The sequence below is a fragment of the Cygnus olor genome, chromosome 2 (assembly GCF_009769625.2).
Source record: "Cygnus olor isolate bCygOlo1 chromosome 2, bCygOlo1.pri.v2, whole genome shotgun sequence".
Classification (NCBI taxonomy): Eukaryota; Metazoa; Chordata; class Aves; order Anseriformes; family Anatidae; genus Cygnus; species Cygnus olor.
This window is the reverse complement of record NC_049170.1, coordinates 599,794-625,797: the sequence shown is the minus strand read 5'-3', so window position 1 is coordinate 625,797 and position 26,004 is coordinate 599,794. Positions and strand designations below refer to the sequence as shown.

The 26,004-nt window shown below is 71.7% G+C and overlaps 4 protein-coding genes across 5 annotated transcripts; 1 reads left to right on the top strand and 3 right to left on the bottom strand.

Annotated features, from left to right (window-relative positions):
- Positions 1-801: 801 nt before the first annotated feature.
- LOC121066011 (oocyte zinc finger protein XlCOF26-like) lies at positions 802-3,225 on the bottom strand. The gene is made up of 3 exons (XM_040549332.1): positions 3,083-3,225; positions 1,684-2,550; positions 802-1,000 (listed from the first exon to the last, which is right to left on the bottom strand). Exons 2-3 carry the CDS (start codon positions 2,508-2,510, stop codon positions 994-996), a joined length of 834 nt encoding a protein of 277 aa, XP_040405266.1. The 5' UTR covers positions 2,511-2,550; positions 3,083-3,225; the 3' UTR covers positions 802-993.
- A 3,214-nt stretch (positions 3,226-6,439) lies between these two features.
- LOC121066023 (zinc finger protein 850-like) lies at positions 6,440-25,668 on the bottom strand. The gene is made up of 6 exons (XM_040549347.1): positions 25,433-25,668; positions 25,116-25,223; positions 24,916-25,032; positions 23,415-24,745; positions 10,835-11,089; positions 6,440-10,747 (listed from the first exon to the last, which is right to left on the bottom strand). The coding sequence occupies exons 1-6, from the start codon at positions 25,464-25,466 to the stop codon at positions 8,552-8,554; spliced, it is 4,041 nt and encodes a 1,346-aa protein (XP_040405281.1). The 5' UTR covers positions 25,467-25,668; the 3' UTR covers positions 6,440-8,551.
- RARRES2 (retinoic acid receptor responder 2) lies at positions 16,540-18,907 on the top strand. 2 transcript variants are annotated; one of them, XM_040549342.1, is made up of 5 exons: positions 16,544-16,762; positions 17,773-17,877; positions 18,175-18,279; positions 18,438-18,570; positions 18,740-18,907. In XM_040549342.1, the coding sequence occupies exons 1-4, from the start codon at positions 16,598-16,600 to the stop codon at positions 18,549-18,551; spliced, it is 489 nt and encodes a 162-aa protein (XP_040405276.1). In that variant the 5' UTR covers positions 16,544-16,597; the 3' UTR covers positions 18,552-18,570; positions 18,740-18,907. The 2 variants fall into 2 exon arrangements, 1 of the variants encoding a protein (XP_040405276.1); XR_005817461.1 differs by having other exon boundaries at positions 16,540-16,762; positions 18,175-18,570.
- LRRC61 (leucine rich repeat containing 61) lies at positions 19,137-20,691 on the bottom strand. The gene is made up of 2 exons (XM_040549337.1): positions 20,590-20,691; positions 19,137-20,403 (listed from the first exon to the last, which is right to left on the bottom strand). Exon 2 carries the CDS (start codon positions 20,390-20,392, stop codon positions 19,613-19,615), a length of 780 nt encoding a protein of 259 aa, XP_040405271.1. The 5' UTR covers positions 20,393-20,403; positions 20,590-20,691; the 3' UTR covers positions 19,137-19,612.
- Positions 25,669-26,004: the final 336 nt, after the last annotated feature.

Genomic DNA, 26,004 nt, shown 5'->3' with positions numbered 1-26,004 from the left:
TGCAGGAGGGGATCCAGCTCCCTCGGGAGCCGGTGGCAGCCAGGACAGTGCCGTCACCGGGAGCTGGGGCCGGGCCAGGTGTCAGCTCCCCCCGGCAGCTGCACACTCGCTCTGCCCCGATGCACGGCGTCGCCCCATGAAGGAGGGCAGGGAGCGCTGGCCAGCCCAGCATCATCCTGTGGTGGAGAGCGGCGCAGTGCGAAGGGCATCAGCAGCAGCAAGCGACGGCAGAAAAAGCTGATTTTCCCCTGCAAGCAGCAGGGCAGGATCGGTGCAGGAGAGGGGCACCCACCCTGGATTCAGCCACCAGTGCTGAGTCCTGCCTTATCCTAGAGAGCATGCCAAGCACTGTCCTGCTTTGGGGCTCCGGATGGAGCACAGACAGGGACCCTGCAGAGGGCAGGGGTGGCCGCTGACCCCCAGCAGCACCCGGGATCAGCCCTAAAACCCCGTGGCTTCAGAGGTGCCGCAGGGTTTGCACGGTCCCACGTGCCACAGGGCTCTGGCGCAGCCACTTCCCCTTCTCTGGTGCCACGGGCGGGCTTGGCAAACATGGGGCTCCTCTGCTTGTGCCTGGGGTGGCAGAGCAAGGCATGGGCAGAGATTTCCCGTCCTGGCCGCGGCTCACCTCTCCTGGCTGCCTGCTCCGCCACCACATCTGTGGGCTCCACACTGGGGCCTCCGTGCTGCCCGGGCTGGGGTCTCTGCCTCTCCGCAGCCGGGTGCAGCCCCCGCCTCGGTCCCTCCTCCAGGCCGGAGCTGCCGCTGCTGCTCCTTGGGAAGCAGTCTGCACCCGTGAGCTTTGCGTTTTATTTTATTTTTATTTCGCCTGATTTCTGTGCTACTCGGGGCTCTCTGCAGTGCCGGGACGAGCCTCTGCCGCCTCCTCTTCGAGCCCCTCTCCCCAGCACGGTGGGCAGCACGCGGCGCAGCGGCTCCTTCCCCGCAGAGCACAGGAGGCGAGATCTGGCTCTGCTCTGATGCTCGTGGCCGTCATTCCCTGGGCGAGAAGCACACAGAGGTGTTACCTGCGCTGCAGCAGCACCAGCCTGGGTGGGGGGACAGGGGTTCGTGGGGAGCATGCAGCGGTGGTCCCCTGCCCTGGGGAAACCTCCCCGCTCCTCCTCCTCGCCCTGGCCCAGGGGTTTAACCTGTGGCCCCGGGGTGCGCCAGGCTGCAGCACTGGGTGGACAGACGGGGAGGAAGCCCCACAGAGAATACCATCATTTCCAGGGCCGGCCGCAGCGCTTGGCTCCTCCTGAAGCCCTGGGGGGCAACAGGCGTCCGGCAGGCACAGATCAGCCTGTGAGCGCCTGATGCAGGGCATCAGAGGCAGCCAGGGCTGGCGGGAGCAGCCTCGTGATGGTCAGGAGAGGAACTCCAACAGGAGGAGCGCAGCAGGCGCCCAGGGGTGCCCACATGGAGCCAGGGCTGATCACACCCGTCACACTGGGCTGTGCCCCACACGGGCACACCAGCGGTTTCCCACACTGAGGGATGTGCACGCGCCTCGAAGCCCTGGAGAGGCCATTAAGGGCTCCGAGGCCCCCAGGCAGCACCTCCAGGTGCAGGGCAGTGGGTACTCCCGCAGTGCCCAGGGGGCTGCAGGATGGGGAGAACCCTGTGGGGCAGAAGAGCGGTGCAGGCAGCGGTGGGTGGGGGTCCCGATGCGCGGGGGCTCACGTGAGGGCGTTCTCTGCCCCGTGGCTCCGCTGGTGCGCGGTGAGGTTGACCTTCTGGGCGAAGGTCTTGCCACACTGGGCGCAGGAGAAGGGGGTCTCGCCCGTGTGGGTGCGCTGGTGGATCTTCAGGGAGCCCTTCTGGCTGAAGCTCTTGCCGCAGTCGGGGCAGGCAAAGGGCCGCTCGCCGGTGTGGGTGCGCTGGTGCGTGGCCAAGCTGCTCCGGCAGCTGAAGCCCTTCCCGCACCGGGCGCAGGCGAAGGGGCCGCTCGCTGCCCCGGGGCCGCCGGCCTCCTCATGCGGCTCCGGCCGTGGCGAGCGACTGCTGGCGGCGGCGGCTGCGCCGGGCTGGTCCTCGGTGGCCGCACCGGGCCGGTCCTCGGCGTGGGTGCGCTGGTGGTTGAGGAGGAAGCGCTGCTCACGGAAGCGCTTCCCACAGCGCCCGCAGGAGAAGGGCTTCTCGCCGCTGTGGATGCGCTGGTGGGTGAGCAGGTTCTGCTTGAGGCTGAAGCTCTTCTGGCAGACGCCGCACTGGTAGGGGCGCTCCCCGGTGTGGATGCGCTGGTGGATGATGAGGTTGTGCTTGAGGCTGAAGGCCTTGCCGCACTCGGCGCAGATGAAGGCGCGCTCCCCGGCGTGGTGCTTCTGGTGCCGGGCGAGGCTGGGCTGCTGGCCGAAGCATTCCCCGCACAGGATGCACTTGAACTCCTTCCCGGCCTCCTCCTCCTCCGCCTGGCTGTGGATCACCAGCGCCTTCTCGTCCCCGAAGCCCTCCTCGCCGCCGGGGACGGCGAAGGGGTTCCCGCCCGGGGGCGAGGCCAGGTCCGTCATGGGCGCGCGCTGCCCGGCTCACGGCGCCCGCATCGCGGCCCTGGGGGGCACAGAGAGGGGCGGCTGCGGCTCCCAGCGCCACGCCGGGGGTGCCGCCGCCCCCCCCGGACCCCCGGGACCCCCGGGCACCGCCCGGTGCGGGGGAACCCGAGGGCGGAAGGGGCCGGGGCCGGGCGCCCTCGTGGCGGGGGGGGGGGGGCCGCCCGCCTCCCCCGCTCCCCCCCGGGGCTGCGGGGCCCAGCCCGCGAGCACCGGCGGCTCCGCGGCCACGCCTGGCTCTGGGGGGCCCGGAACCGTGCGGGGGGGGGGCTCCGGGCTCGGCGGGGGGGGGGTCCCGCGGCATCCCCCCGGCGGGCGGCCCCGGGCTGGGGCCGGGCTGCGCCGCATTGCGCCTCGCTGCCGCACCGCACCGCCCCCCCCCGGGCCGAGCCGAGCCGAGCCGAGCCGAGCCGAGCCGAGCCGTGCCGGACCCCCCCGGACCCCCCCACCCCCCCAGCGGGGCCGCCCCCGCCCCGATCTCCCCCCTCCCCGTCCCCCCCCCTCCCCGCTCCGGTGCCCGCCCCGCCGCCGACCTGCCCGGCCCCGTTCCGCCGCTCGCCGCCGCCGCCGCCGCCGCCGCCGCCCGGCTCTTTGTGGCCCGCTGGCTCCTCCTGCCCGCCTGACGCGCAGGCACCGCCGCCGCTCCTGCCCCGGCCCGCCCGGCCCGGCCCGGCCCTGCCCCGGCCCGCTCCGCCGCCCGCGCTCCCGCAGCCCCGCGGCCGGGGCGGGGTGGCCCGGGGGCGGAGGCGGGGGGGGGGGGGCGCTCGGCCCGGTGCCTCCCCCCCCGCACCACCTCCGAGGGCAGGGTCGCCGCCGGGCCGGGGCTGCGGCGGGGAGCGGCCGGGGCCCGTCGGGGAACAAAGGGGCTCGCACGGCGCGGCCCGAACAAAGGGGCCGGGGGCGGCCCCGAGCTGCCGGGGCCGTGGTGCTGGGCACCGGGGCACCGGAGGCCGCGTGGCCCCGCGGTGGAGCCCGCACGGTGCTGAACACGGGGCAGGGGCAGCCCGAGACCCCCGGGACCCCACTCACACCCCCGGGGCTGCACGGAGCCGAACCGGGCACCCCCGGTCCATGTTCACCCCCCCCCAGGGCTGCATGGAGCTGAACCGCACCCCCCTGGACCCCGTTGAGCCCCCTGGGGCTGCGTGGAACCAAAACGGGCCCCCCCAGCCCCTGCTCACCCCCCCGGGGCTGCACGGAGCTGAACCGGGCCCCCCCCGGCGGTTCTGGAAGCTGCACCGGTGGTGCCAAACCGTGGGTCTTGGCGCTGGCCCCGCCAGAGGTGCCCCTCAGTGCCCGGGTGCAGGAGGCCGGGAGCAAAGCACCGGCACGAGGCGAGGCTGGAGGAAGCCCAGGGACCGCGTGTGGCCACGGAAGGGCCCGGCTCTGTGGCACCGGTGGGGACATGAGGACACGGAAGCCCTGCAGCCGCCGAGGTGGCGAACGCACCGTGTGCCAGCCATGCACGGGGACGAGGAGCGGCCACCCCGGCCCCTCCGTGGGGAGCACGAAGGGCAGAGGGGTGCAGGGAGCCCCGACCCCAGTGGGGGAAGCCCCTCTCTGCCAGCTGTGCCTAACGGCACGCTGCTCGGGGTCCCGGGACAGCGGCACGGCCACAGGACAGGCACTGGGGCACGGCTGGGACCAGGCCCTGGGCGCAGGCTGCAGCTTGCTGGTGCTGCGCACGCCGCGCTCGGCGGCGCCGGCGGTTGGGTTGGGACACCCGCTGCGGATTCCTACGGAGCCGTTGCCCAGACCTGCCTCGCTGGGGCCGGGCCATGCGGCGGCAGCCTCGTGCACGCCTGCGCTCCCGGAGCAGCTGCTGACGCCTACCCAGGCCTCGGCGGATGGCGTCACAGGGGCAGGGGCGGGCAGGACGAGCCCTTACGCCGTCGGTGTCCCCATGTGGCCACGGCCGCTGCTCCGTAGCGCTGATAGGAAGCACGTTCATCTCTGCAGGAAGGGCAGAGGCAGGCAGGGCTGGTGCCGGGCAGGCTCGTGGGGGTGCCGGGAAGAGCCGGGCCCTCCTGCACCGCCAGCACACCCTGCCCCGTGTGTTAGCACCCACAGGACATCGGGGCGTAACGGGGAACGTGCTCCATGGGGCGAGGGCAGCCTGGGGCCGGTGACTCTGGGGTGAAGGATTCCTCCCGCCGAGGCGTTTGTCGGGAGCTGGGGGGGGTCGGGCGTTATCGCTACCAGCCTGGTGCAGCGCCGTGGGGGAGGCCAGTGTGAGAAACAAAGTTGTGTTTTTGCAGCAGAAGGTGGTTTTGCAGTGGAAAATTCCACTAAGCTCGCGTATCCAAAAGTGATTGTGCGGCACAGCAGTGGGGAGTACGTTAAGCAGATAAGGGGAAGGTCCCACTGTCCCAAAATAAGGAGGATAGCTAAGAAAAACAGGATGAGCAGTGCCAGATCAGTAAAAACAAGAATCGCGGGCCCTCTAGTCACAAGAGAAGAAGGAAAAAAGGAAAAGGAGAAATTAATGGCTGGTCAAATAAAATTGTACCTGTATGGTATAGAAGTGCGTCAAGTAGGTTGTGAACCTGCAGTACTCAGCCAGTGAGGAAACGGGAGAAATCAGGTGTCGGGTAATAGGGGACATAGGGTTACGATAAACTTGTACTGTGCGCTCCTGCTTGCAGGACGCCCCCCCTTTGCAACCGTGAATAAAACAGCTTCACAGAAGGTCCTGTCTGAGAAAATTGAGACTTCTCTCACACCAGGCCCCGCGCCGCTAGCTGTGCTGCCCCCGCAACCTCCTCGAGCCTCGGCTGCGGTTGCAGTTTGTGGCTGCATCTCTCGGCTTCACCCTAAGGCCCTGAGGGTGTTTTCAACCCCAACCACTTCTTTCCCTGGGTAAGCGAAGGCCCAAGAGCATCGGCCGTCCCCGGGATGCAGTGGTGAGGAGCAGCAGCTCAGCTCCCGGCTGCGGGGAGGCTCCCGGTGGGCACCAGCAGGGTACGGGCACCTCGGCACAGCCTAGGAAACGCAGCTGCACGTCCCCATGCAGCCAGCCAAGCACCTCCGGACCCACTTCGTGCTGCGATCCCGCCCCGGCACTACCAGGAACGAGGGGAAGCGAGCCGTCAGCCAGTGGCCGTGGGAAGAGCAGCAGAGGCCTCGGGATCTCGTTGGACTGCGCTGGTGGGGACGGCGTGGATGTGAAGGTGCTGGGAGAGGTGCGGAGCCAGGGCCTGCGCCGAAGGTGCTGTTCGCAGAGCCAGGGCCTGCGCTGATTTGAACCCTGCAGCAGTTGAAGGAGCGGAGGGCTGTCAGAACCGGCTGGTCAGCGGGAAACGAGCCCACGAATGGAACAAAGCGCAAAGCAGCAAAGGGCGGGAGCAGCCCCCCCCCCGACCCAGCTGCTGGGAAGAATCCTCCTGGCTTTAACGGGCACGGCAAGTCCGCGGCCCCACCGGCTCTGCCGACAGTCCCCGGCGTTTCCCCTTTCGCTGCTGAGGCTTTTGCCGAGAGATGCAGAACCCAGGAAGCCCGCTGCAGGCAGCTCCGCCAGGAGCACGACTCCAAGTTCAACTGCAACAGCCCGCGAGGAGCAGAGCACGTGCAGGGACGGACGATACGATGGGTGCTGCGGCCGCTTTCTCCCACACGCTGGGGGCAGCCCGGCTGCCCCAGGACCCCAGCTCTGCCCCGCAGCCCCTGCCCTCAGCCCCTCTGCAAGGCCTCGGTGCCCCAGGCTCTGCCTCAGCACCACGGGGCCGACGGTCTGGCAGGGAAGGAGGCACGTGGCCGGGGAGCAGCTCTCGCCTCGAGGATCAGGAAGAGCTCGAGGCCGGGTCAGAAATCCAACTGCCTGCCCCCAGCCCCGCTGCAGCGCAGACCGCGGTACCGCACCGACGCTTCCCGGGAAGGAGGAGGCCGGAAGCTGCCGTGAGAAAGCTTTTATTTTAAATAACCTCAAAAAAATAGAATTGCAAGGACCTGAAATGTTGCTGGAGCGTGATGCTAGGCGGAAGGGAGAGGGCGGCGTGTCTGCCGGAATGGAGAGAGCAGAGCCGAGCACTGCGGGCTGGACGCCCGCCCCCTGCCCGGGGACAGCTCGGGTGCCAGGGACCCCGTGCCCAGCAGCTGCCACCCCTCGCATGGCCCCGCCACCACCGCCCGGATGCGTTGTTAGCTACGAGCGCCTTAACGAGGCTGCAGCTCCGGCAGGGACCGTACCGGTGTCCCCTCGGCGTGATGGCGAGCTGGCACAGCCCCGGCTGGCCCGGCTCCGTGGGGCAGGATCTGCCCAAACCCTACGGGGCAGAGAGGCCGAGGGCCACGCGGATCAGGCACCGCCTGCTCCAGGGGGGCTGCCCGGGGCCGCGTCCAGGCGGTTTGAACACCTCTGGGGATGGAGACCCCACCGCCGCCCTGCGCCGGCTGTGCCAGCGCTCGGGCACTGCGTGGCGAGAGGTGTTTCCTGACGCTGCAGGCCCGGGATGCACCCCCCAAAAGGCAGGGGAGGAGCGCCCCAGGAGAGCGCGGCGCCGCGCCAGGCACTGGTAACAGCATCCGATGTTTTCAGTGAAGGTCTTTGCCAAACCATTGTAGCAAGGAGGCTCTGCAGCCGAGCAAAGCAAGATAGGGTTCTACTGCCATAGCTGGGGCTGAGGACTACGCGGCTCGTGGCGCGAGGGGGAGCAGCGGACAGGCGGCTTCCCTCGGGCGCAGCAGGCGCGATTCGTTTCCCCTTTCATGCGAAGCGCGCTTCCAAGCGGGAGCAGCTTTCAGGCCAGCGGTTCCCATCCCTAAAGCTCTGCCCCCGCGGCCCTGCCCGGCCAAGCAGCTCCCCCGCTTCCAGGCCGGGAGCGCGAGCGCAGCCGCGGGGCAGCGCCGGGCAGGCTGCAGCCACCACTCCCCGGCGCTCCCGGGTTATCTATGCAGAATTAGGTGAGTACCAGAAAGAGGTGCTAGTCAGAAAGGTTATCCACAGAGCAAGTACAGAAGCAGAAGCTACATTCCCCGACCCACCCCCCCATATTCACCCTGTAACACCCCTCCAGGCTCAGAGGAGATGCTTATCTTTATCTGCGGTCCGTTGCGGATGCGGCGGTGAGGCACGGCCCGCGGTGGCCACCAGCGCCTGGCTGCGCTGACGCTTTCCCCACCGCCACCTCCTCCGCTCCAGCCGCGAAGCCGCAGGCTCCGGACCGAGCCCCGCCGCCCAGGGACCTCAGCGCGGGGTCCCCGCGAGGCAGGAAGAGACCCGGTACCGCATTTCGGCAGCTTGCTCGCCTCCCCGCGAAGCTGCTCCTCCTCTGCCCACACCGGCGGACAGCCGACAGCGGGTCTCGGCTCCCCGTCCCAAAAACAACCTGCAGAAGGACACCCAGTCCGAAGAGACGGACGGAGGGCTCTGGCAGAAGCTCACCCACCGAGGCCTCTCTCTGCCCCACGCCGGGGTCTGCGCATCGCAGGCCTGCAGCCCCCAGGGGAGCCTGGAGCCAGGGCCCAGCAGATGCGCCTCTGCCTGGCCTCCTGCTCGGCGGAGGCGACTTTTGAGCCGACGCGCAGGATCCTCAGCTCCTCCCCGCTCCTCGCCGTCCAACTCTTCGCAGGCAGCCGCCAGCAGAAGCCAGCGCCGCAGACCCGCAGTCCCGGTAGCGCCTCCTGCTCCTCAGCTCCACCCGCTTTACAAATTTGGTATGTTCACAAGACAGAAAACGCACACGCAGCGTCCGAGTCCAGTACTGCTTCGTGACCAGTTCGGTGCATCCAACACCACCTCCGGGGTGCTCCGCTCGCAAGAGCGTCCTGTTCCCGTGAGCCACCACAATCCTCCCGAGCCCCCACCACGTCCCGGGAGCCCCCCCCCGGTTCTGACTCGCAGCTTCCCCTGCGTCAGGCCCTTAGAGCCTCCGCACCGTCCCCGTTTGGTCAGCAGTCGGCTCCCGGCGTGAGCTACCCCCTGTCCAGGTTTGGTGTCCGTAGTGCAAGAGCAATGAGGCCCAGTCCCTCGCTCGGACGGGTTCATGGCAGCCCGCGCGGGTGCGTTACAAGCAGCTCGGGCACGGCGAGGTTTTCTCTTCGCCGTGCGCTCTCTCAGGCACTCTCAGCACTCTCTTGTCCTCGAAGCTTCTGCCGCAGCCGCCGTACTTGCACCAGATCTCGGCGCGGCAGTCGTGCTGGGGCTTCAGCAGCAGCTGCCTCTGGCTCACGCAGTCGGCGCAGCAGCACTGGGGCTGCAGAGTCGGCTTCCCGGCCAGGCCTTCCCCGCCCTCGGCGCACTTACAGGGACACTGCCCCGCGGGCGCTTCCTGCGGGTGGTGCGAGCCGGACACCAGGTGCTGGTCTTCCTGCATCAGCTGCAGAAGGATGTCTGCCGCCCCGGACGGACTCTCCGCTCTGTTCGGGGGCTGCGCTCCCGGCCGAAGCTCTTCCCGAGGCAGCGATCCCTGCGCGGCCCCCCGGGAGCAGGGCGGCAGCAGCACGCCGGGCGGCGCGGAGCCCTTCCCCAGGGGAGCGCCGGCGTCGGGCTCGTCCCGGTGCGCGGGGCAGGCGCCCTCGCAGCAGGAGGGCGGCACGCCGCCGGTGTGCGTCCTGCGGTGCCGCAGGAGGTGCGCCTTCTGGCTGAAGCCCTTGCCGCACTCGGCGCAGTGGAAGGGGCGCTCCCCGGTGTGGGTCCGCTGGTGAACGGCCAGGTTCACCTTCTGACGGAAGCGCTTCCCGCACTCGGCGCAGGCGTGCGGCCGCTCGCCGGCGTGGCCCTGCCGGTGCAGCTGCAGCTCGCCGTGCTCCTCGAAGGACTCCCCGCAGAGCGAGCAGGGGTAGGGGCTGCCGGGGTGCGCCTGCAGGCTGGGCGGCGTCTGGCCCGGGCCCGGCTCGCTCTGGGGCTGCTCCACGACGTGCACGCGCTGGTGGACCCTGAGGGAGAGCTTGCTCTTGAAGCGCTTGGGGCACTCGAGGCAGGTGAAGGGCTGCCTGCCGGAGTGGGTCTTCTGGTGGGCGATGAGGTTGGGCTTCTGGGCGAAGCGCTTGCCGCACTGGGTGCAGGCGAAGGGGCGCTCGCCGGTGTGCGTGCGGTAGTGCGTCACCAGGTTTCCCTTCTGGTTGAAGCGGCGGCCGCAGACGCCGCAGGTGAAGGGGCGCTCGCCGGTGTGGATGCGCTGGTGCGTCACCAGGTTGGTCTTCAGGCTGAAGCGCTTCCCGCAGACGTCGCAGCGGTAGGGCCCGCGGCCCCTGTGGTTCTGGCGGTGCTTCACCAGCCGCTCGTACTGGACAAAGCTCCTCCCGCACTCGGGGCACAGCCAGGCTCTCCCATCCAAATCCTTCTCCTGGGGAGACTTGGCGGACAGCTCGTCTCCGGAGCTCTTATCGTGCTCGGGGCACTGGAAGGCCTTCTGCCCGACGTGAGTCTTCTGGTGGGCCACCAGGGAGAGCCACAGGCCGAAGCTGTTGCCGCACTGGTTGCAGATGAAGGGCTTCTCGGCCCCGGGGGTGGGCGGCGCGGGGGCTGCGCCCTCCCCGAGGACGGGCTGCACCCCCAGGTGCCCCAGGAGGTGCGGGCCGGGGCTGAAGCCCGCGGCGCAGCCGGCCGGAGCCTCCGCCCCAGGGCCGTGCTGCGGCCGGAGCAGGGCCACCTTCGGGCAAAACCCCTCCCCGCACTGCACGCAGGGGAAGGCCTGCTCCCCCAGCGGGGCCTGCTGGTGGGGCAGGAGCTGCTCCTTCGGGGGGAAGCCCTTCTCCGTGCACGAGTACAGCTCTTGGTTCTCGGGGATCTTCTGAACGGGCAGCGGCGGCATCGGGCTGAAGGCGGCCTCCTGCTCAGGGCCCCCGGGCTGCAGCAGCGTGGGGGCGGCCCCGAAGGGCAGGGCGGGAGCCGGACCCCGGCCCGGGCACCTCCGCTGGCGCGGGGCGTGCGTCTTCTGGTGGGCTTTGAGGGACACCTTGTCCTTGAAGCACTTCTGGCACTGCCCGCAGGGGTAGGGGCGGACGTCGGTGTGGGTGCTCTGGTGCGTCACCAGGTTGGTTTTCTGGGTGAAGCGCTTGCCGCACTGGGTGCAGGCGAAGGGGCGCTCCCCGGTGTGCACGCGGTAGTGCGTCACCAGGTTGGTCTTCTGGTTGAAGCTCCGGCCGCAGAGGAAGCAGGTGAAGGGGCGCTCGCCGGTGTGGATGCGCCGGTGGGTGATGAGGTTGGGCTTCTGGCGGAAGCTCTTCCCGCACTCGGGGCAGACGAAGGGGGTGTCGTCCTGGTAGCTCCGCTGCGGGGCTCGCAGCTTCGGCTTGCCGGAGGCGCCGTCCTCCTGCTCGCCCCCGGCCAGCGCCTTCTCGTTGGCGGCGTGGATGCGCTGGTGGGCCAGGAGGTTGGCCTTCTGGCTGAAGCTCTTGCCGCACTGCGTGCAGGGGAAGGGGCGCTCCCCCGTGTGCACGCGGCGGTGGGTCAGCAGGTTGGGCCGCTGGCTGAAGCTCTTGCCGCAGTCCCCGCACCTGTAGGGCTTCTCCCCGGTGTGGATCCTCTCGTGCGTGATGAGGCTCTGCTTCTGGCGGAAGCCCTTCCCGCACTGGGCGCAGCGGAAGGGGCCGCTGCCGAGCTGGGGGGCCCAGCAGGCCACCCGGGACGGGAGCGGGCTGAGGCTGGCGGCGCCGTCCCGCTCCACGCCCGCCCGCTCGGGCGCGCGCTGCCCGCCATGGAACCAGCGGCCGGAACCGCCGGCGCCCGCCGGGTACAGCTCCAGCGAGCCCGCGGCGACCCCGGGCTTCTCGTCGGGCTGCTCCACTTTGCTCGTTCGCCCGGGCTCAACTAGATTCCAAAAAGATTCAAGACATCAATTTCAGAGACCTTGGCCGCAGTTTATAGCGCCCTAATTACCCGGGGAGGGGGGACAGAACCCTTCCAGAACCCGCTCCACCCGTGGCTTGCTGGGAGCCGCCAGCGGCTACGGCAAAAACTTCCCAGTAACCGGCCGAGAACGGCTGCCGACAGCCCCGCAGGACCAAGGCCCCCTGCCAAGGCCAACCGCTGCGAAGCCTCCGCGGGGACACGGGACGCACCTACCTGCACACGGGCTCACGAGGATCTTGCTGTCCTCCTGCATTTGCTGGCCTTCGGGGAACGGCTCCTCCGACTGTTTAATACCGAACAAGCCACCGGGCTTGAAAAATCTGTAGCCTGGTTGAAGGGATAAGAGCTGGTCACCATGAACTGTCACACTGCAAAACATGCATTCGGCATACACATCATTATGCTGGAGATGCCTGCGTTAATTCACAAATAAGCTAAAATTAACCGAGCCTCAGGGCATTGCTTTCATCTATTTTAAGCTGCCGCTGCCTGAAGTGTAATTAAAGATAAAAAGAAACACAAGCTCCAGCCTCCCTCCTCCTGGCAACGCGCGCTCCAGCGAAAGGTGAGCGAGAACACCGTTCCCTGGAAAACAACGTTCCTTCAGAGCCTCGCAAACTCACCCCGGTATCCTCAGATCCCGCCTGACGCTTCCACGATAGGATTTCAAAGGCCACCGCAAGAACGCAACCAGCGCGGCCCCGACCGCCCAGGCAGAAGGAAAGTCTCCACCTGCGCCAGCGCAGCGGCCGCAGCAAGGCGGGCGGGCTGACCTGCCTGCGGCGCGGGCGGGGGGTTTCCTCCCCACCCCCGTGCCACATCTGCACGGGTTTAGGAACGGATCCTGCTCCCTGCCCCCCGGCCCCCGGCACCGCCCGCACCCCAGGGGACGCGGGAGCCCCCCGCCGGCCGCCCCGGGCCCTCACCTGTGCAGGGGTCGGAGGGGATCTCTGCGCCCGCAGAACCCAGCTCATGGCCAGCCCTGGGCACCTCGTTCAGCCTGGGGTAAGGGAGCAGGTTCAGGACGTGGGCGGGCTGCTCCGGGAGAGAGGGGAAGCGTTTCAGCAGCCGGCCACGGCCGCTTTGCTTTGGTTTTGCCTTTTCTTTTCGTCTTCTCCCGGCGGGAGGCGTGCGGCAGCGCTGCCTCCCGCGGGGCCCGGGCGCTGGGAGGCGTCGCAGCGGTCCCGTGCCCTCTCCCGCTTGCCCCCCGATCCCTTTCGGCGCCACGAAGCTGCTGCTCCCCCGTGCCTCAGGGCCATCCAGCCAGGGCCGGGACCAAAGGGGGAGGTCGCTGCGAGAGCCCCGAGCAGCTCCTCCCGGGAAGCCTGGCGCCCCTTCCGCCCCCCTGCCCTCCCCGGGGCTCCCCTCGTCCTCCCCCGGAGCTCCCCGGCGGCTTGGCAGGAACACGGGGAGAACAGACGGCACCAGGCAGCGAGCCCGGGCGGCGCTCCGGGGGCTGTCACAACTTCCAGAAGTGCCAATTCCGAAGGGAAAGTCTCGCGCGGAGCCGGGGGGGCCTCCGGGGGCGAGAGCAGTTCTCAGCGACCAGAGGCGGAGGAAAGCACCGGGGGAGCTCCCGGCCCCCAGGAGGCCGCCACGACAAGGCGGCGGCACAAAAAGCAACCCCGGGCTCCCCCCGCGCCGCGCTCGGCCCTCGGGGCACGGCCGATCCCTCGGGGGACGGAGCGAGAGCCGCCGCCCCCCCCCCCCACACCCCACCACCACCCCCGCCGTACCTGGGGAGCCCCCCCGGCGGACATCGTGCCCCTCGGGGCCGTCGGGCGCGGGGCGGCGGCCGCGTCCTCTCCCTCCACCTTCCACGGCGGGCTCGGATCTTCCCCAACTTCCTCCAAATGGCTGCTGCGGGGCCCTGCGGGAGCGGAGGAGAGCGGAGGAGTGAGCGCGGCGGCGGCAACGGGAGAGCGCGGGCGGCGGCGGGAGCGGCGCGGCGGGCGCCCGGACCCTCCTCCTCCTCCGAGTTATCCGCGGGGGAAGGAAGGAGGCAGCCCCGGGGTCTGGCCCGAGTTCAGAGCCTCTGTTTACGGGAAAGCCTCCCCGCGGCCCGCGCGCGGAGCGCTGCCGGGAGTTGTAGTCCTGCGCCGGGGCCGTGCGGGGAGTGGGGGGGGGGTGGGGGGAGGCGCAGCTGCAACCCCGCGGCTCCGGGCAAAACCCAACCGGGGTCTGCGGGGTCCCGGCACCACAGGGGGTCCCCGAGCCGGCCCCGGTGTGCCTGCGGCCCTGAGCGCGTACCGGGGCGGTGGGGGACGGCTGGCAGGCGAGAGCAGCCCCCGCTTGGGGCCGCAGCTCTCGGGGGAGCCGCTCCTGCCCTTGCGGCGGAGGTGAGGGCCGCCCCTGCCGCAGCCCGAGCGGGGCACGGACCCTCGGGGGGGGACGCGATGGCCGCAGCGCCCCAGCAAGGCCCCCTCTCCGTACATATCCCTCGCTCCTTCCCTCCCGCTCCACCTTTAGGGACGCCAGGGCTCGGACTCGCCCCGGGTGACCCGGCCAGCACCGGGCTGGGACATTCACGTCTCCAGTGAGCTCCGCAGCACCTGGGGAGGCACCGGCGGTGTCCCCCGGTCACCGGGGCCGGGGCGGGACAGGTCCTGCGGAGCCCAAACGCTGCCCTGCGCTTCCCGGGCCTCGTGGCCCCGCTGCTGCAGGGGGCCCCCGACGGGCAACTTGCCCCCTGCGGGCAACGCGGGGCGAGAAATCAGCACCCCCGGGGGATCTGGTACGGAAACGGCACGCTGAGAGCTGGCGGGCGCGGCTGCGGGAGGGGCGCGAGGCGGGGGTGCCCCCACAGCCAGCCCCGCCGCATGCGGCGTCACGGCAGCGCCCGGCTCCTCGGGGACCTTTCCCTGTTCCCCGCGAGGGACGGGGACGCTTTGATGAGCCCCCGGCCGCCGTCAGAATGGTTTTCGGGGCTCTGCTGCCCGGAGCAGTGGCGGCAGCTCGGGAGGCGCGGGCAGGGGTCTGGCCGGAGCCGCTCCTGGCAGCTCGCCGTGACCAGCGGCCGCGGCACCACGGCTGCAGGCCTGGGAACGGTGTGCCCGCCGTCGGGACGCTGGGCGACCTGCCGTTAGTCGCTGGTGTTGCGATACTGAGCACCCACCGTCAGCCGCCGGTATCGTGATACCGGGTGACTCACCGTCAGCCGCCGGTATCGCAACACCGAGGGGTTCACCGTTAGGCATCGGTATCGTGATGCTGAGGGACCCACTGTCAGCCACCGGTATCACGACGCTGGGTGACTCACCGTTAGGCACCGGTATCGCGATACTGAGGGACCCACCGCTAGCCACCGGTGTTGCAACCCTGGGCGACTCACTGTTAGCTACCAGTATCGCGACAGCGAGGGATTCACCGTTAGCCACCCGTATCGTGACGCTGAGCACCCACTGTTATCGCGACACCGAGCACCCACCGTTAGCCGCTGGTATCACGATCCTGAGGGACCCACTGCTAGGCACTGGTATCGTGATACTGAAGGACCCACCGTTACTCAGTGGTACCGCGATACTGAGCACCCGCCATCAGCCACCAGTATCGTGATACCCAAGACCCACCGTTAGCCACCAGTATCGCAACACCGAGGGGTTCACCGTTAGGCACCGGTATCGTGATACTGAGGGACCCACCGTTAGGCACCGGTATCGTGATACTGAGGGACCCACCGTTAGGCACCGGTATCGTGATCCTGAGGGACCCACCGTTAGGCACCGGTATCGTGATACTGGCTGACTCACCGTTAGCCACCGCCATCACAACACCGAGGGATTCACCGTTAGCCACCGGTATTGCGGCAGCGAGGGTCTCACCGGTATCGCGATACTGAGCACCCACTGTTAGCCACCGGTACCGTGACACTGAGGCCCCACCGTTAGCCCCCGGTATCGCGACACCGGGAGACTCTCCGTTAGCCCCCGGTATCGCTACCGTGACACCGAGCCCCCGCCGTTACCCCCGGTATCACCACACCGAGCCCCCCCCGCCCCCCCCCACCCCAGGCGGTGCCGGCAGCCCCGGACCCCCCCCCCCCAGACACGGCGCGAGGCCGGGGCCGGGCCCCGGGGGCGGCTGAGGGCCGGGACCAGGCGGGGGGGGCCCCGTGGGCTCCGCTCCCGGCAGCCGCAGGCCCCGGGGGCTCCCGCCGGTGGCAGGCCGCGGCCCGGGGCCGCCGGGGGCGGCGGCTCCGCGTTGGGGGGGGGGCTGGGGGGCCCGGGGCCGCCTCCCTGCCCGCCCATCCCCCCCCACCCCGGTCCCCGGTCCCTCCGCCCCCCTCCCCCAGCCCCGGGGCCGCCTCCCCGGGGGACTCACGGCCGCCGGCGTCCCGCGGCGCGGTGACGTAGCCGCGACGGTGACGTCAGCGCGGCGGCGACGCCGGCAAAGGCGCGCGCCCGGCGGCGGGGGATGGATGTGAAGGGGGACGGGGGGGAGGAGCAGGGAGGCGGCCGCTGCCGTCGCGGGGGCTGCTGGGAGTTGTAGTTCCCGCCCGCCGCCTCGCCACGGCGCTTCCGGGTCACCGCGTGACCCGCGGCGGCACCCCCTAGGGGCGTGCCGGAAGCAGCGCGCGGCACCATAGAGCGCTCAGCGCGCGGCTAGAGCGGCGCCACCATGGAGTTGCCCGATGTGTGCTAGAGCGCCACCTCCCGTCCCCCTCAGTCCTCCCCCGTTATCCCCCCGAGGCGGGGCCGGGCCGGGCGGTACCGAGGGCGCCGTGCCCCTGCCCCTGCCCCAGCCGCGGCCCCTACCCCGGTGCCTGCAGCCTGCACGGGGGCCGTGCGGGGGCGGCGACACCGGGGAGCCCGGGAGCGGCGGCAGCGGGGCGGCCCCGGGGCTCCTCGGGGCTCCCCGGGGCGGGGGGCGGCGGCTCCCGGTCAGGCGGGGTCAGGGCCCGTGCGGGCCAGGCGGGGGGGGCGACGCCCAGTACCCCCCCGGTACCCCCTGGGCACCTCCCGGTACCCCCCCGGTATCCCCCGTTGCCCCCCAGTACCCCTTGGGTACCCCCCGGTACCCCCTGGGTACCCCCCGTTACCCCCCCGGTATCCCCTCGTTACCCCCCCGGTGCCCCCTCTCGGGGCAGGCCCCACCCCGCGCCCTCCCCCCCCCGGCCCCTCCCCGCATCCCCCGGGGACGTCCCGGGCCCGCTGCCCCCATCTCGGTCCGAGCCCCCCCCCGGGCCGGGCGCCTCCTCCCCGGGGGCGGAGCGGGGCCGTGCCGGGAGGCAGCGGGGCGAGGCGCGGCGGCGACGGCGATGCGGCGGGTGCTGGCCCTCGCCTTGGGCTTCGTGGCCCTGGCGGCCGCCAGCCAGACCCCGCTGCAGCGGCGGGTGGTGCGGGACGTGCTCGAGTACTTCCACGGCCGGGGCAGCGTGGCCTTCCTCTTCAGGGAGCACTCCCTCGAGGGGGCCGTCGAGCGGGTGAGTGCCTCGTCCAGCACCGGGACCGGTGCCCCTGCCCGTGCCCGTGCCCCGTGGGGGCTTTGCGGCGAGCAGGGTGGCACCGGGCACGGACACGGCCAGGGGTGCACGGTGCCGCGGTCCCCGGGCAGTGCTGGCTGTGCCCGTTGGCACGGGGCAGGGTGCGCTGGCGGCGCTCAGCTACTCATTAACCACAGCGCCCGGAGCGGACCCGGTGGCCTCTGGGGCCTGGCTGTCACCGGGCGGGACGCGGTGTCCCGGCTCGGCTCCGTCCCGTCCCCGTCCCCCCGGGCAGGACGCGGTGTCCCGGCTCGGCTCCGTCCCGTCCCCGTCCCCCCGGGCAGGACGCGGTGTCCCGGCTCAGCTCCGTCCCGTCCCCGTCCCCCCAGGCAGGACGCGGTGTCCCGGCTCGGCTCCGTCCCGTCTCCGTCCCCCCGGGCGGGACGCGGTGTCCCGGCTCAGCTCCGTCCCGTCCCCGTCCCCCCGGGCAGGACGCGGTGTCCCGGCTCGGCTCCGTCCCGTCCCCGTCCCCCCGGGCATGGTGTCCCGGTTCAGCTCCGTCCCATTCCCCCGGAGCTCTCCCCGGGAGCTGCCCGTGCTCACGGGGCGCTGGGGGCCGTAGGGGCGCTCCCCTTTGAGCCGCTCGCCCCTCGTGGGAGCCTCCTCGCAGGGCCTCGGGTTGATTTGGGGCTGGGTTTGTGCTCGGGGTCGTTGTCCCTCTGACCCCGGGGTGTGCGGAGCCCCCCCGGGGCTGTGCCCGCCGTGGACGGTGGCGGCAGTCGGAGGGGGAAGCGGGGCGGCGGGACCGGGCGGCACAAACGGTCCGGGTACCGCCTGCTCTGCCTTCCTCGCTGTCCTGAGGCACGGGGGGCACAGCGAGCACCCGGGCGGATCCTGCCTCCCCTCACCCCGAAACATCCCACCACCTGCCCCAGCGAGCTGCGCGTGCCCCCCAGCCCCCCCCGTCCCTCCCTCCCCGCCTCTCACGGGACGTTTCCCTCTCGCACCAGCAAGACTCGTCGGGGACGTTCGTCCAGCTGCGCGTCAACCTCGCGCAGACCAACTGCAGGAAGAGGGCGCAGAGGACGCAGAACTGCAAGACCGTGGAGAACAGGGTGAGACGGGGGCTGCACCCCTCCGGGCCGGCTCCTGGAACCCGCACCGCGTCGCGCGGGGGCAGAGCGGCGTCCCCCTTCTCCCTCCCTCCTGCCCTGGTCCCCGTGTGCCTGTCCCCTCTGCCGGGGCTGCAGGAGGGATGGCAGGGATGGTGGCCCCGCTCCTGGCAGCGGGACGTGGCCGTGCAAAGCGTGGGGGACAGCTGCGGGCCGGCAGGGAGCGGGGTTCTGCTGGGAATGGGGCTGGGGGCGGGCTGGGTGCCGGCACCAGCGCTGACGGCCACGTTGTGTCCCCAGAGGAAGCCGGCCTGCCTGGCTTGCTACAAGTTTGACAACAGCGATGTCCCCAAGGTGCTGGACAAGTACCACAACTGCGGCCCCAGCCACCACCTGGCCGTGAAGGTGAGCTGTCCCCGGGGGGTGTCCCGGGGCTGGCAGGGGGCTCTGTCCCTGGCTGCTGCCTGCATCCGTTCACTCACGTGTCCCGGAGGTGCTCCGGGGGCTGGCACGTCCCGCACGCCCCCCTCTGCGGTGCCAGCCCCCCGCTCTCTGCCCCGCAGGAGATAAAGCAGCGCGACGAGGCCGAGTGCAGGGCCGTGGAGGAGGCCGGCAAGTCGACGGACGTCCTCTACCTCCCCGGCATGTTCGCCTTCTCCAGGGGGATGCCGGCCTAGGCGGCTGCACCCGGCCACGGTGGGTGCCAGGGACGGTCCCCGCGCATCCACGTCCCCCGGGGCGAGCGGCCGCGGGTGCTGGCAGTGCCTGGGACCGGCTCGCCGCCCTGCGTGGCGTGGGGAGGTGCGGGCGGGGGGCTCCTCCTGCAGCCAGCTCCTCTCAGCACCCCCCTGTCCCCTCTCTCCAGGCCAGCTGACGCCGCGTCCACCAGCCCGGAAGGATGCTGACATGGGGCCAGCCCGGCCCCCCGAGCTTGCTGCCCCCCAGCGCTGTGCAATGAAGGGAGGGTCGTCCTGCAGGTGGCCCCCCCACGCCTAGGCAGTGTCCGCATGCACCAGTAAACCCCAGCTCTGCCTCTGGTTGTCTCCTCTCTCATTCCCACCCGGGGTTGCTGTGCTCAGGGCGTTGGGATGGACTCGGCTCCACATCCCTCTTGTGCCAGCTCCCCTCCCGTGGGAGTCCGGGGGGGCTCTGCTGAGGCTGTCGCCCCCCGCACGCCGCCCCCAGCCCGGGGCACGCTCTGCTCTGTGGTACCCTGGCGGGCTCGGGAGGGATGGGGGATGCACCGGGACGCAGCAGAGACCTCGAGGACAGCACGCCTTTACTGCACAGCCTCCATCGCTCCGTGACACCCCTCCGTCCCTGCCCCCAGCCCCCCGCCCTGCAGCCCCCCTCCCCACCTCTCAGCACAGCTCCTCCGCCGGGCCGGGGGGGTTGGGGACAGCTCCGAAATCCACCAGATGTGGAAGTGCTCCTCTGCTCCTGCTGCGTCGATGTGAGGGATGGGGAGCCCTGGTTTCCCGGCCCAGGTCCCCGTGGAGGCCGTGAGCTCAGGACCCGCTGGGAGCTGCCCTGGGCTCCGAGGGCACGAAGCGCAACGAGGTGGATGAAGCAGCCAGCTCGGCGGCCAGCCCGGGTGCTGCTCCAGAGCGGAGTGGGGCTCGGGCACCGCAGCGGCCCGGAGGCGAGGCCGGCTTCGTGGCTCCTCGGGGACCCCGGCTGGGGGCGGACGGGGTGGGACGGTGGCGTGCGGGGCTCCGGGACCGGGTCTCTTCCCCGCTCAGAAGATGTAGGAGCTGGGGTCGCCGCGGACGCCCAGCGCCCGCTCCGCCTGGGCGATGGTGTCGTCGGCGCGCCGGCTCAGCTCCCGGCACTCCTGCAGCGCCTCGCCGAACTGCTTGTACGCCTCCTCTATGACGGAGCTGCGCCGGGGCGGCGGCGGCTCCCAGAAACTCGCCTGCACCCAGGGCTGGGCGGCGCGGGGCGGCGCGGGGCCGGGGCCGTGCCCCAGCGAGCTGTCGAGGTCCCGGCAGAGCTGGAAGAGCTCGCTGCCGCGGCCCGACACCCGCTCGCCGTCGATGGCCTTGAGGCCGGGCAGCGCCTCGGCCAGCGCGGCGCGGTAGGCGGCGGCGGCGGCGCAGACGGGGTTGCTGAGCTGGCCCAGGGCGTCGCGCAGCCGCAGGCTCTCCAGGCGCCGCAGGCCGGCCAGGCAGCGCAGCTGCTGCAGGCTGCTCACCAGGTTGCCCGCCAGGTTGAGGCTCTGCAGGCTCTCGCAGGAGCCCAGCGGCTCCAGGCTGGAGACGCGGTTGCGGGAGAGGTTGAGGACGGCCAGCTGCTTGAGGCCGGCCAGCGGGCCCAGCTGCGAGATGGCGTTGCCGGAGAGGTCCAGCCACTCCAGGTGGGCGCAGTCGCCCAGGCAGCCCAGGTCGGCGATGCCGCGGCCGCGCAGCCTCAGCAGCAGGATGGAGTCCAGCGCGAACTGCCCGGTGCTGGCCTTCAGCAGCTGCGCCGTGATCCGCGCCCCGGCGCCCTCCTCGCCCTTCTCCGCCCGCGCCTCCATCCGCGCCGCGGGGACGCCGAGGGTCGGCACCGGCACCGGCACGGCCCCCCCGGACCCCCCCCCCCCGTGGGGCTCGGACCCCCGTGGGATCCCCTCCTCCCCCCCCCCGTGGGGCTCGTGGGGTGCTCGGGGCAGGCGGGGGCTCGCCACCGGGGACCCCCCCCCCCCCCCAAACACCGGGACCCCCCCCGCGCTCACCGAACGGCGGCTCCCGGCGGCCCCCTCGGCTCCGCCTCCCGTTGCCGTGGCGATGGAGGGGGCGGGGCACCGGCACCGGCACCGGGACCGAAGGGCACCGGGGGGGGGGGGGGGGGGGGTCGGAGGGATGGGCCGGACAGACAGACGGACAGACAGACGGAGGGATGGCAGATGGGGATGGGTGGGTGGGTGGACGGACGGACGGACAGGGCAGAGGGATGGGTGGACGGGCAGACGGACAGACGGCCAGCTGGTGGGCAGACGGACGGACAGCCAGCTGGCACCGCGGGGCACAGCTCGGCAGTGGGCTTGTGGCACGGGGGGGGGGGGGCTGCGCTCGGAGGTCCCCGGGGGTCTCCTCCAGCCCCAGCGGTTCTGCGGTCCCAGGGGTGGGACAGGCGGGTGCGTGGGATGGACGGACGGACGGACAGACGGACGGGAGGGAAAGATGAATGGTGGGAGAGGTGGTAGGGGGATGGACGGACGGATGGGTGGGCACTTAGCTGGACACATGAATAGACGGGTGGATGGACGGATGGACAGACGGGAGGGAAAGATGAATGGCGGGAGAGGTGGTAGGGGGATGGATGAATGGCTGGACAGATGGGCGGACGGATGGACGGACAGATGGATAGATGGACAGATGAGAAAGGAATGGAGGAAGGGGCAGGAGGGACAGAAGGAGGGAGGGATGGACAGATGGGTGGAGAGATGGATGGGTGGATGGACAGCCAGACAGACGGGACAGAGGAATGAAGGGACAGAGGGATGGACAGACAGATGGGAGGGATGGGTGGGACAGAGGGGAGGCCAGACAGACAGTTGGACAGACAGATGGGCAGGACAGAGGGGTGGACGGGGTGCTCCAGCCCCCGCACCACTCACTGGCCGGGGCTGCTCCCTCGGCTGCCGGGCACCCACGGGGCCACGGCCCTGCCTGTGCTGGGGCTGATGTCCCCGTGCCACCGCCGTGCCCTCACCGGTGTCCCCGGTCACGTCCCCATGCCGCAGCCGTGCCCACAGCCTCGCCGTGACCGCTGTCCCCAGAGACATCGCCGGTCCCCAGGCACAGCGGCGGCGGTGCCGAGCCCCAGCAGCACGGAGCCACTGACTCATGGAATATCCCGAGCTGGACGGGACCCATAGGGATCATCGAGTCCAACCCCTGGCACCGCACAGGTCTGCCCAAAAATTCAGACCTATGACTGAGAGCACAGTCCAAACGCTTCTTAAACTCCGACAGGCTTGGTGCCGTGACTACGTCCCTGGGGAGCCCGTTCCAGTGCGCGACCACCTCTGGGTGAAGAACCTCTTCCCGATGTCCAGACCAACTCCCCACCACCCTTCCCTCCGGGGGGCCGCAGCCCCGTCCCGGGGCCGGATGGTGCCTGGCGGCCACGGGAAGGGCGGCAGCGGCAGGGCCCCGGCCCCCTCCCTTCCGTCGCGGCGGTGCCGGCCCTGCCAGCACCGTCCCGGCCGCCGCAATAACAGGAAGCCGAGCCGGGAGCCCCGCGGTCCTGCAGCGGGGAGATAAACCCACACCACCGCCAGCCCCCCCGCTGCTGCAGGGGCTGGGGTCCACCCAGGGGATGGGGATGTGCCAGCTTGCCTGGTCCCCGCTGCCCCGCTGCCCTCCTGCCACCGCCACCGGCCGCCAGGAACAGCGCGATGGGCTGGGGATGGGGCGACACGCGTGGCAGGGCTGAGACGTGGGGTGGGGGCAGCATCCCCAGTGGGGAGCCCGGCGGCACCGCGGCCTCCAGGGGCTGCGCCTTCCCTCGCCAGAGCCAGCAGGAGCCGGACGCTGCCGGCAGGGCACAGCCCGCATGGCTCGGCCCCGTCCTGCCCTGCCCCACGCCGAGGTGCAAGAACAGGCACCTTTTTACGTGTGCTGCTGCACGGCTCCCGCCCGCCTGGGGCCGGCTGCCTGCTCGCGGTTGCGGCCCCAGGCTCGTGTTTTCTCCCTCCTTCCAGGAGCAAACAAGCACGGATTCAGCTCAGCGTGCCGCAGGACGGGGAAAACAACCCGCAGGCATGCGGCCGGCGCCAGGAGCGCCTGCAGCACCGCTGGCCGGCCGGGAACCCCAGCCCTGCGTACAGCCAAGGGGCTTTGGGGTGCGGAGCGTGGCCCCACGCAGCCCCCGGGCCCTGCCCTGCGGATGCTGCATCCCACCGGCCCCGTGGCGCTGGCACCCCGCAGCCCCACGCCGTCCCGCTGCGCAGCCTTCGCTCCCGCTCAGCCCCACAACATCCCCAGGGAAACTTGGCAAAGGACGTTTTATTGGCATTTAGGAATTGTTCCTGCCACAGGGGAGCCTGCCAGGCCTGGGCAGGGCTGGGAGCAGGGCTCGTGCCCCCCGTGCGGCTGCAGGGAGCTTTTCCACCAGGTGCTGGCCCTGCTGCCTGAGAGCCACCAGCCCTGCCGCAGGCCAGCGCTCCGGTGCTGGAGCCGCCTCGCTGGGCCCTGCCTGGAGAAGGACAGCGAGCCCAGACGCAGCGTCCCGGTGCCGGGGCCAAGAGCATCGCTGGGCCCACCCAGAGCCGTCGGGTGCCCTGCACTGACCCCCTTGGCAGGAGCACGACAGCTCCGTCCCTGTTCCCACCCCGATGCCACACAGGTCCCCGGAGCTGGGCACTGCAAGGGGGGCAGCAGCTGGTGGCACGTCCCACGTCGGAGCAGCCGGTTCCTCCCTTCGACCGCGGTGCCGGCGCAGGACACGGAGCACGGCAGCCCTGCGGGCAGGGGCTCAGCTCCCGGCGCTCAGGGGCAGAGGGTGGCAGGGGCCGGGGCCACCCAGCTCTGCCGGGGCGCGGGCGCCGCGGCATGGGTGCGCTCGTGGCGCAGAAGGTGGGTCTTCCGGCTGAAGCTCTTCCCGCACTGGGTGCAGATGTAGGGCCGGTGGCCGGTGTGCACGGCCTGGTGCCGCGCCAGGTTGGTCTTGGAGCTGAAGCGCTTGCCGCACTGCGCGCAGCCGTGGGGCCGGGTGCCGGTGTGCACCGCCTGGTGCCGCGCCAGGTGGGACTTTCGGCTGAAGCCGCGGCCGCACTGCTCGCAGGTGAAGGGGCGCGCGCCGGCGTGCGCCTTGGTGTGCGCGATGAGGTTGGGCCGGGAGCTGAAGCAGCGCCCGCACTGGGGGCAGGCGAAGGGGCGCTCGCCCGTGTGCACCCGCAGGTGCCGCAGCAGGTGCTGGTTGTGGGCGAAGCCGCGGCCGCAGTCGGGGCAGGCGAAGGGGCGCTCGCCCGTGTGCGTGCGCTGGTGGGTGGTCAGGTTGGGCTTGTGGCTGAAGGTCTTCTCGCAGTGGGGGCAGGCGTAGGGCTTCAGCCCCATGTGCCCGCGCAGGTGGGCCGTCAGGTGCCGCTTGTCGCTGAAGCCGCGGCCGCACTCGGCGCAGGCGAAGGGCCGCCCCTCCAGGTGCAGCCGGCGGTGGGACGTCAGGTTCTTCTTCCAGCTGAAGCTCTTCCCGCACTCGGGGCAGGGGAAGGGCTTCTGCTCGGCAGGCGGCAGCGCGGCCTCGTCGGCCGGCTCGGCGTGCAGCTGCTGGTGCCGCAGCAGGTGCTGCTTGTGGGCGAAGCTGCGGCCGCAGCAGGCGCAGGCGTAGGGGCGCTCGCCGGTGTGGGTGCGCTGGTGCCGCACCAGGTGCGTCTTCTTGCGGAAGCGGCGGCCGCACTCGGTGCAGGGGAAGGGCCGCTCGCCCGTGTGCGTCTTCTGGTGGGAGCGGAGGTGGATCTTCTGGCGGAAGCGCCGGCCGCACTGGGTGCAGGGGTACGGCCGCTCGCCCGTGTGCACCCGCAGGTGCCGGGTCAGGTGCGCCTTCTTGCCGAAGCCCTTCCCGCACTGCGCGCAGGCGAAGGGGCGCGGGGGGGCCGGGGCGCCGCACTGCCCGCACGGCCGGGGCTGCGCCGCGCAGCAGCAGTGCTGGCAGGCGCCGGGGCCGGCCAGGCCCTCGCCCAGCAGCGGCCAGGCGAAGGCGGGCAGCACGCCGTAGCCCAGCTCCGCCGGCTCCCCGGGGCTGGACGGCTCCGGCTTGCAGGCGCCCGCGGCGGGCGGGGAGGCGCTGCCCGGGAGCTGCCCCGCCAGCAGGGCCTCGGCGCTGAGGCCGGCCGGCCACTCCTCGTCCTCGTCCTCCACCTTCACCTTCCGCACCAGCCAGTCCTCTGCGGGGCACAGAGCGGGGCCGTGGGGACGCGATCGGCGCGCCCCGTGTTACGGACGGGCGGCACTGCCACGGGAACCCAGCGCCCGTCACCGCCTGTCCCCAGCGCGCCCGCACCGTGCCGACCGGCGGGTTTGCCACGAGCTGGAGATGCCGGCACGGGAACCTCACCTGAGCAGCCGAGCTCCAGGCCGCCATGCCCCTGCACGGCCCCCACGTCCCCGCCGCCCGGCTGCTCCTCGCCATCGCCCTCAGGCAGCGCCTCCGCCTTGGGGACCAGCAGCCTTGCTGGGAGGACAAAGCGCGGTAAAGCCGGGGTCCCCACCAGACCCAGGGACGGGCAAGAGCCCCCCCAGGGCCTTGGCACCAACCTGAGCCGGCACAGCCCGGTGCCTCCGTCTCCTCCGCCGGTGCCTGGGTGCGCGGCTCCTCCGCTTGCTCCGTGTGCGGCACTGGCTCCGGTTTGGTGATGGGGACGCCTGCAGGGGACGGCGCCAGGATGAACCGGGGCGGCCCTGGGTCCCAGTCCCGGCTCCTGGCTTCCCACCAGGCCCCGCGCCAAAACCCAGCCGCAGCGGTGCTGGGGGCCGGCTCCTCCGCCTGGCCGGGCCCCCGAGCTCGTGGCTCTGCGGCGGGCACGGGAGCAAACCCGGAGCCTCCGGAGCGGGTGTCGGTGCCGCTGCCTTACCCAGGGCGAGCAGGGCGTCGAAGCTCTCCCTCATGGCGCCGTCCTGCCGCGGCCGCTCCGCGTCGGCACTCGGGCGGGCTCAGCCCCTGCGAGGGGCGATGGGGAAACCGCGGCCCTGCTCAACGGAGGGGGGCAGCCGGAGCCCCCCGGCCTCGCCCCCAGCCCCCCACGGGGACACGGCACCAGCACAGCCACCCCATCCCGGGCACCTCGAGGGGCTCGCACCCTCCCAATTGCCCCCGTGCCCCCCCCGACCCCCAGCCCCCCCCAGCCCTGCCCTGTCCCCCCCATTGCCCCATGTCCCCCCATGTCCCCCCCGTGCCCCCCACTGCCCCCTGCGTTCCCCCACCCCACCGTCCCCAGCCCCCCGACCCCCAAAGCCCCCCCACAGCCCCTCCGGCCCCGCACCCAGCCCCCGGGGTCGCGCCTCCCCACCCCCCCCACCACCCCCCGGGGCCCGCCGCTGAGCGGGGCCCGGCGCCGGTCCCGTTCCCGGTGCCGATCCCGGTGCGGCCCCCGCCGCGCCCCTCGCCGTGGCCTCGGGGCCGGGCCCCCTCCGCCGCCCCTACCTG

Bases quoted from the DNA above. Each gene is read 5' to 3' on its own strand.
- LOC121066011 (XM_040549332.1), bottom strand. From the start codon at position 2,510: ATGACGGACCTGGCCTCGCCCCCGGGCGGGAACCCCTTCGCCGTCCCC.
- RARRES2 (XM_040549342.1), top strand. From the start codon at position 16,598: ATGCGGCGGGTGCTGGCCCTCGCCTTGGGCTTCGTGGCCCTGGCGGCC. The intron at 17,878-18,174 runs GTGAGACGGGGG...TTGTGTCCCCAG, and splicing joins GCAAGACCGTGGAGAACAGG to AGGAAGCCGGCCTGCCTGGC. The intron at 18,280-18,437 runs GTGAGCTGTCCC...TCTGCCCCGCAG, and splicing joins GCCACCACCTGGCCGTGAAG to GAGATAAAGCAGCGCGACGA.
- LRRC61 (XM_040549337.1), bottom strand. From the start codon at position 20,392: ATGGAGGCGCGGGCGGAGAAGGGCGAGGAGGGCGCCGGGGCGCGGATC.
- LOC121066023 (XM_040549347.1), bottom strand. From the start codon at position 25,466: ATGAGGGAGAGCTTCGACGCCCTGCTCGCCCTGG. The intron at 25,224-25,432 runs GTAAGGCAGCGG...CGTCCCCTGCAG, and splicing joins CGACGCCCTGCTCGCCCTGG to GCGTCCCCATCACCAAACCG. The intron at 10,748-10,834 runs GCCAACGAGAAG...CGGAGCTACCAG, and splicing joins CCCACCAGCGCATCCACGCC to GACGACACCCCCTTCGTCTG.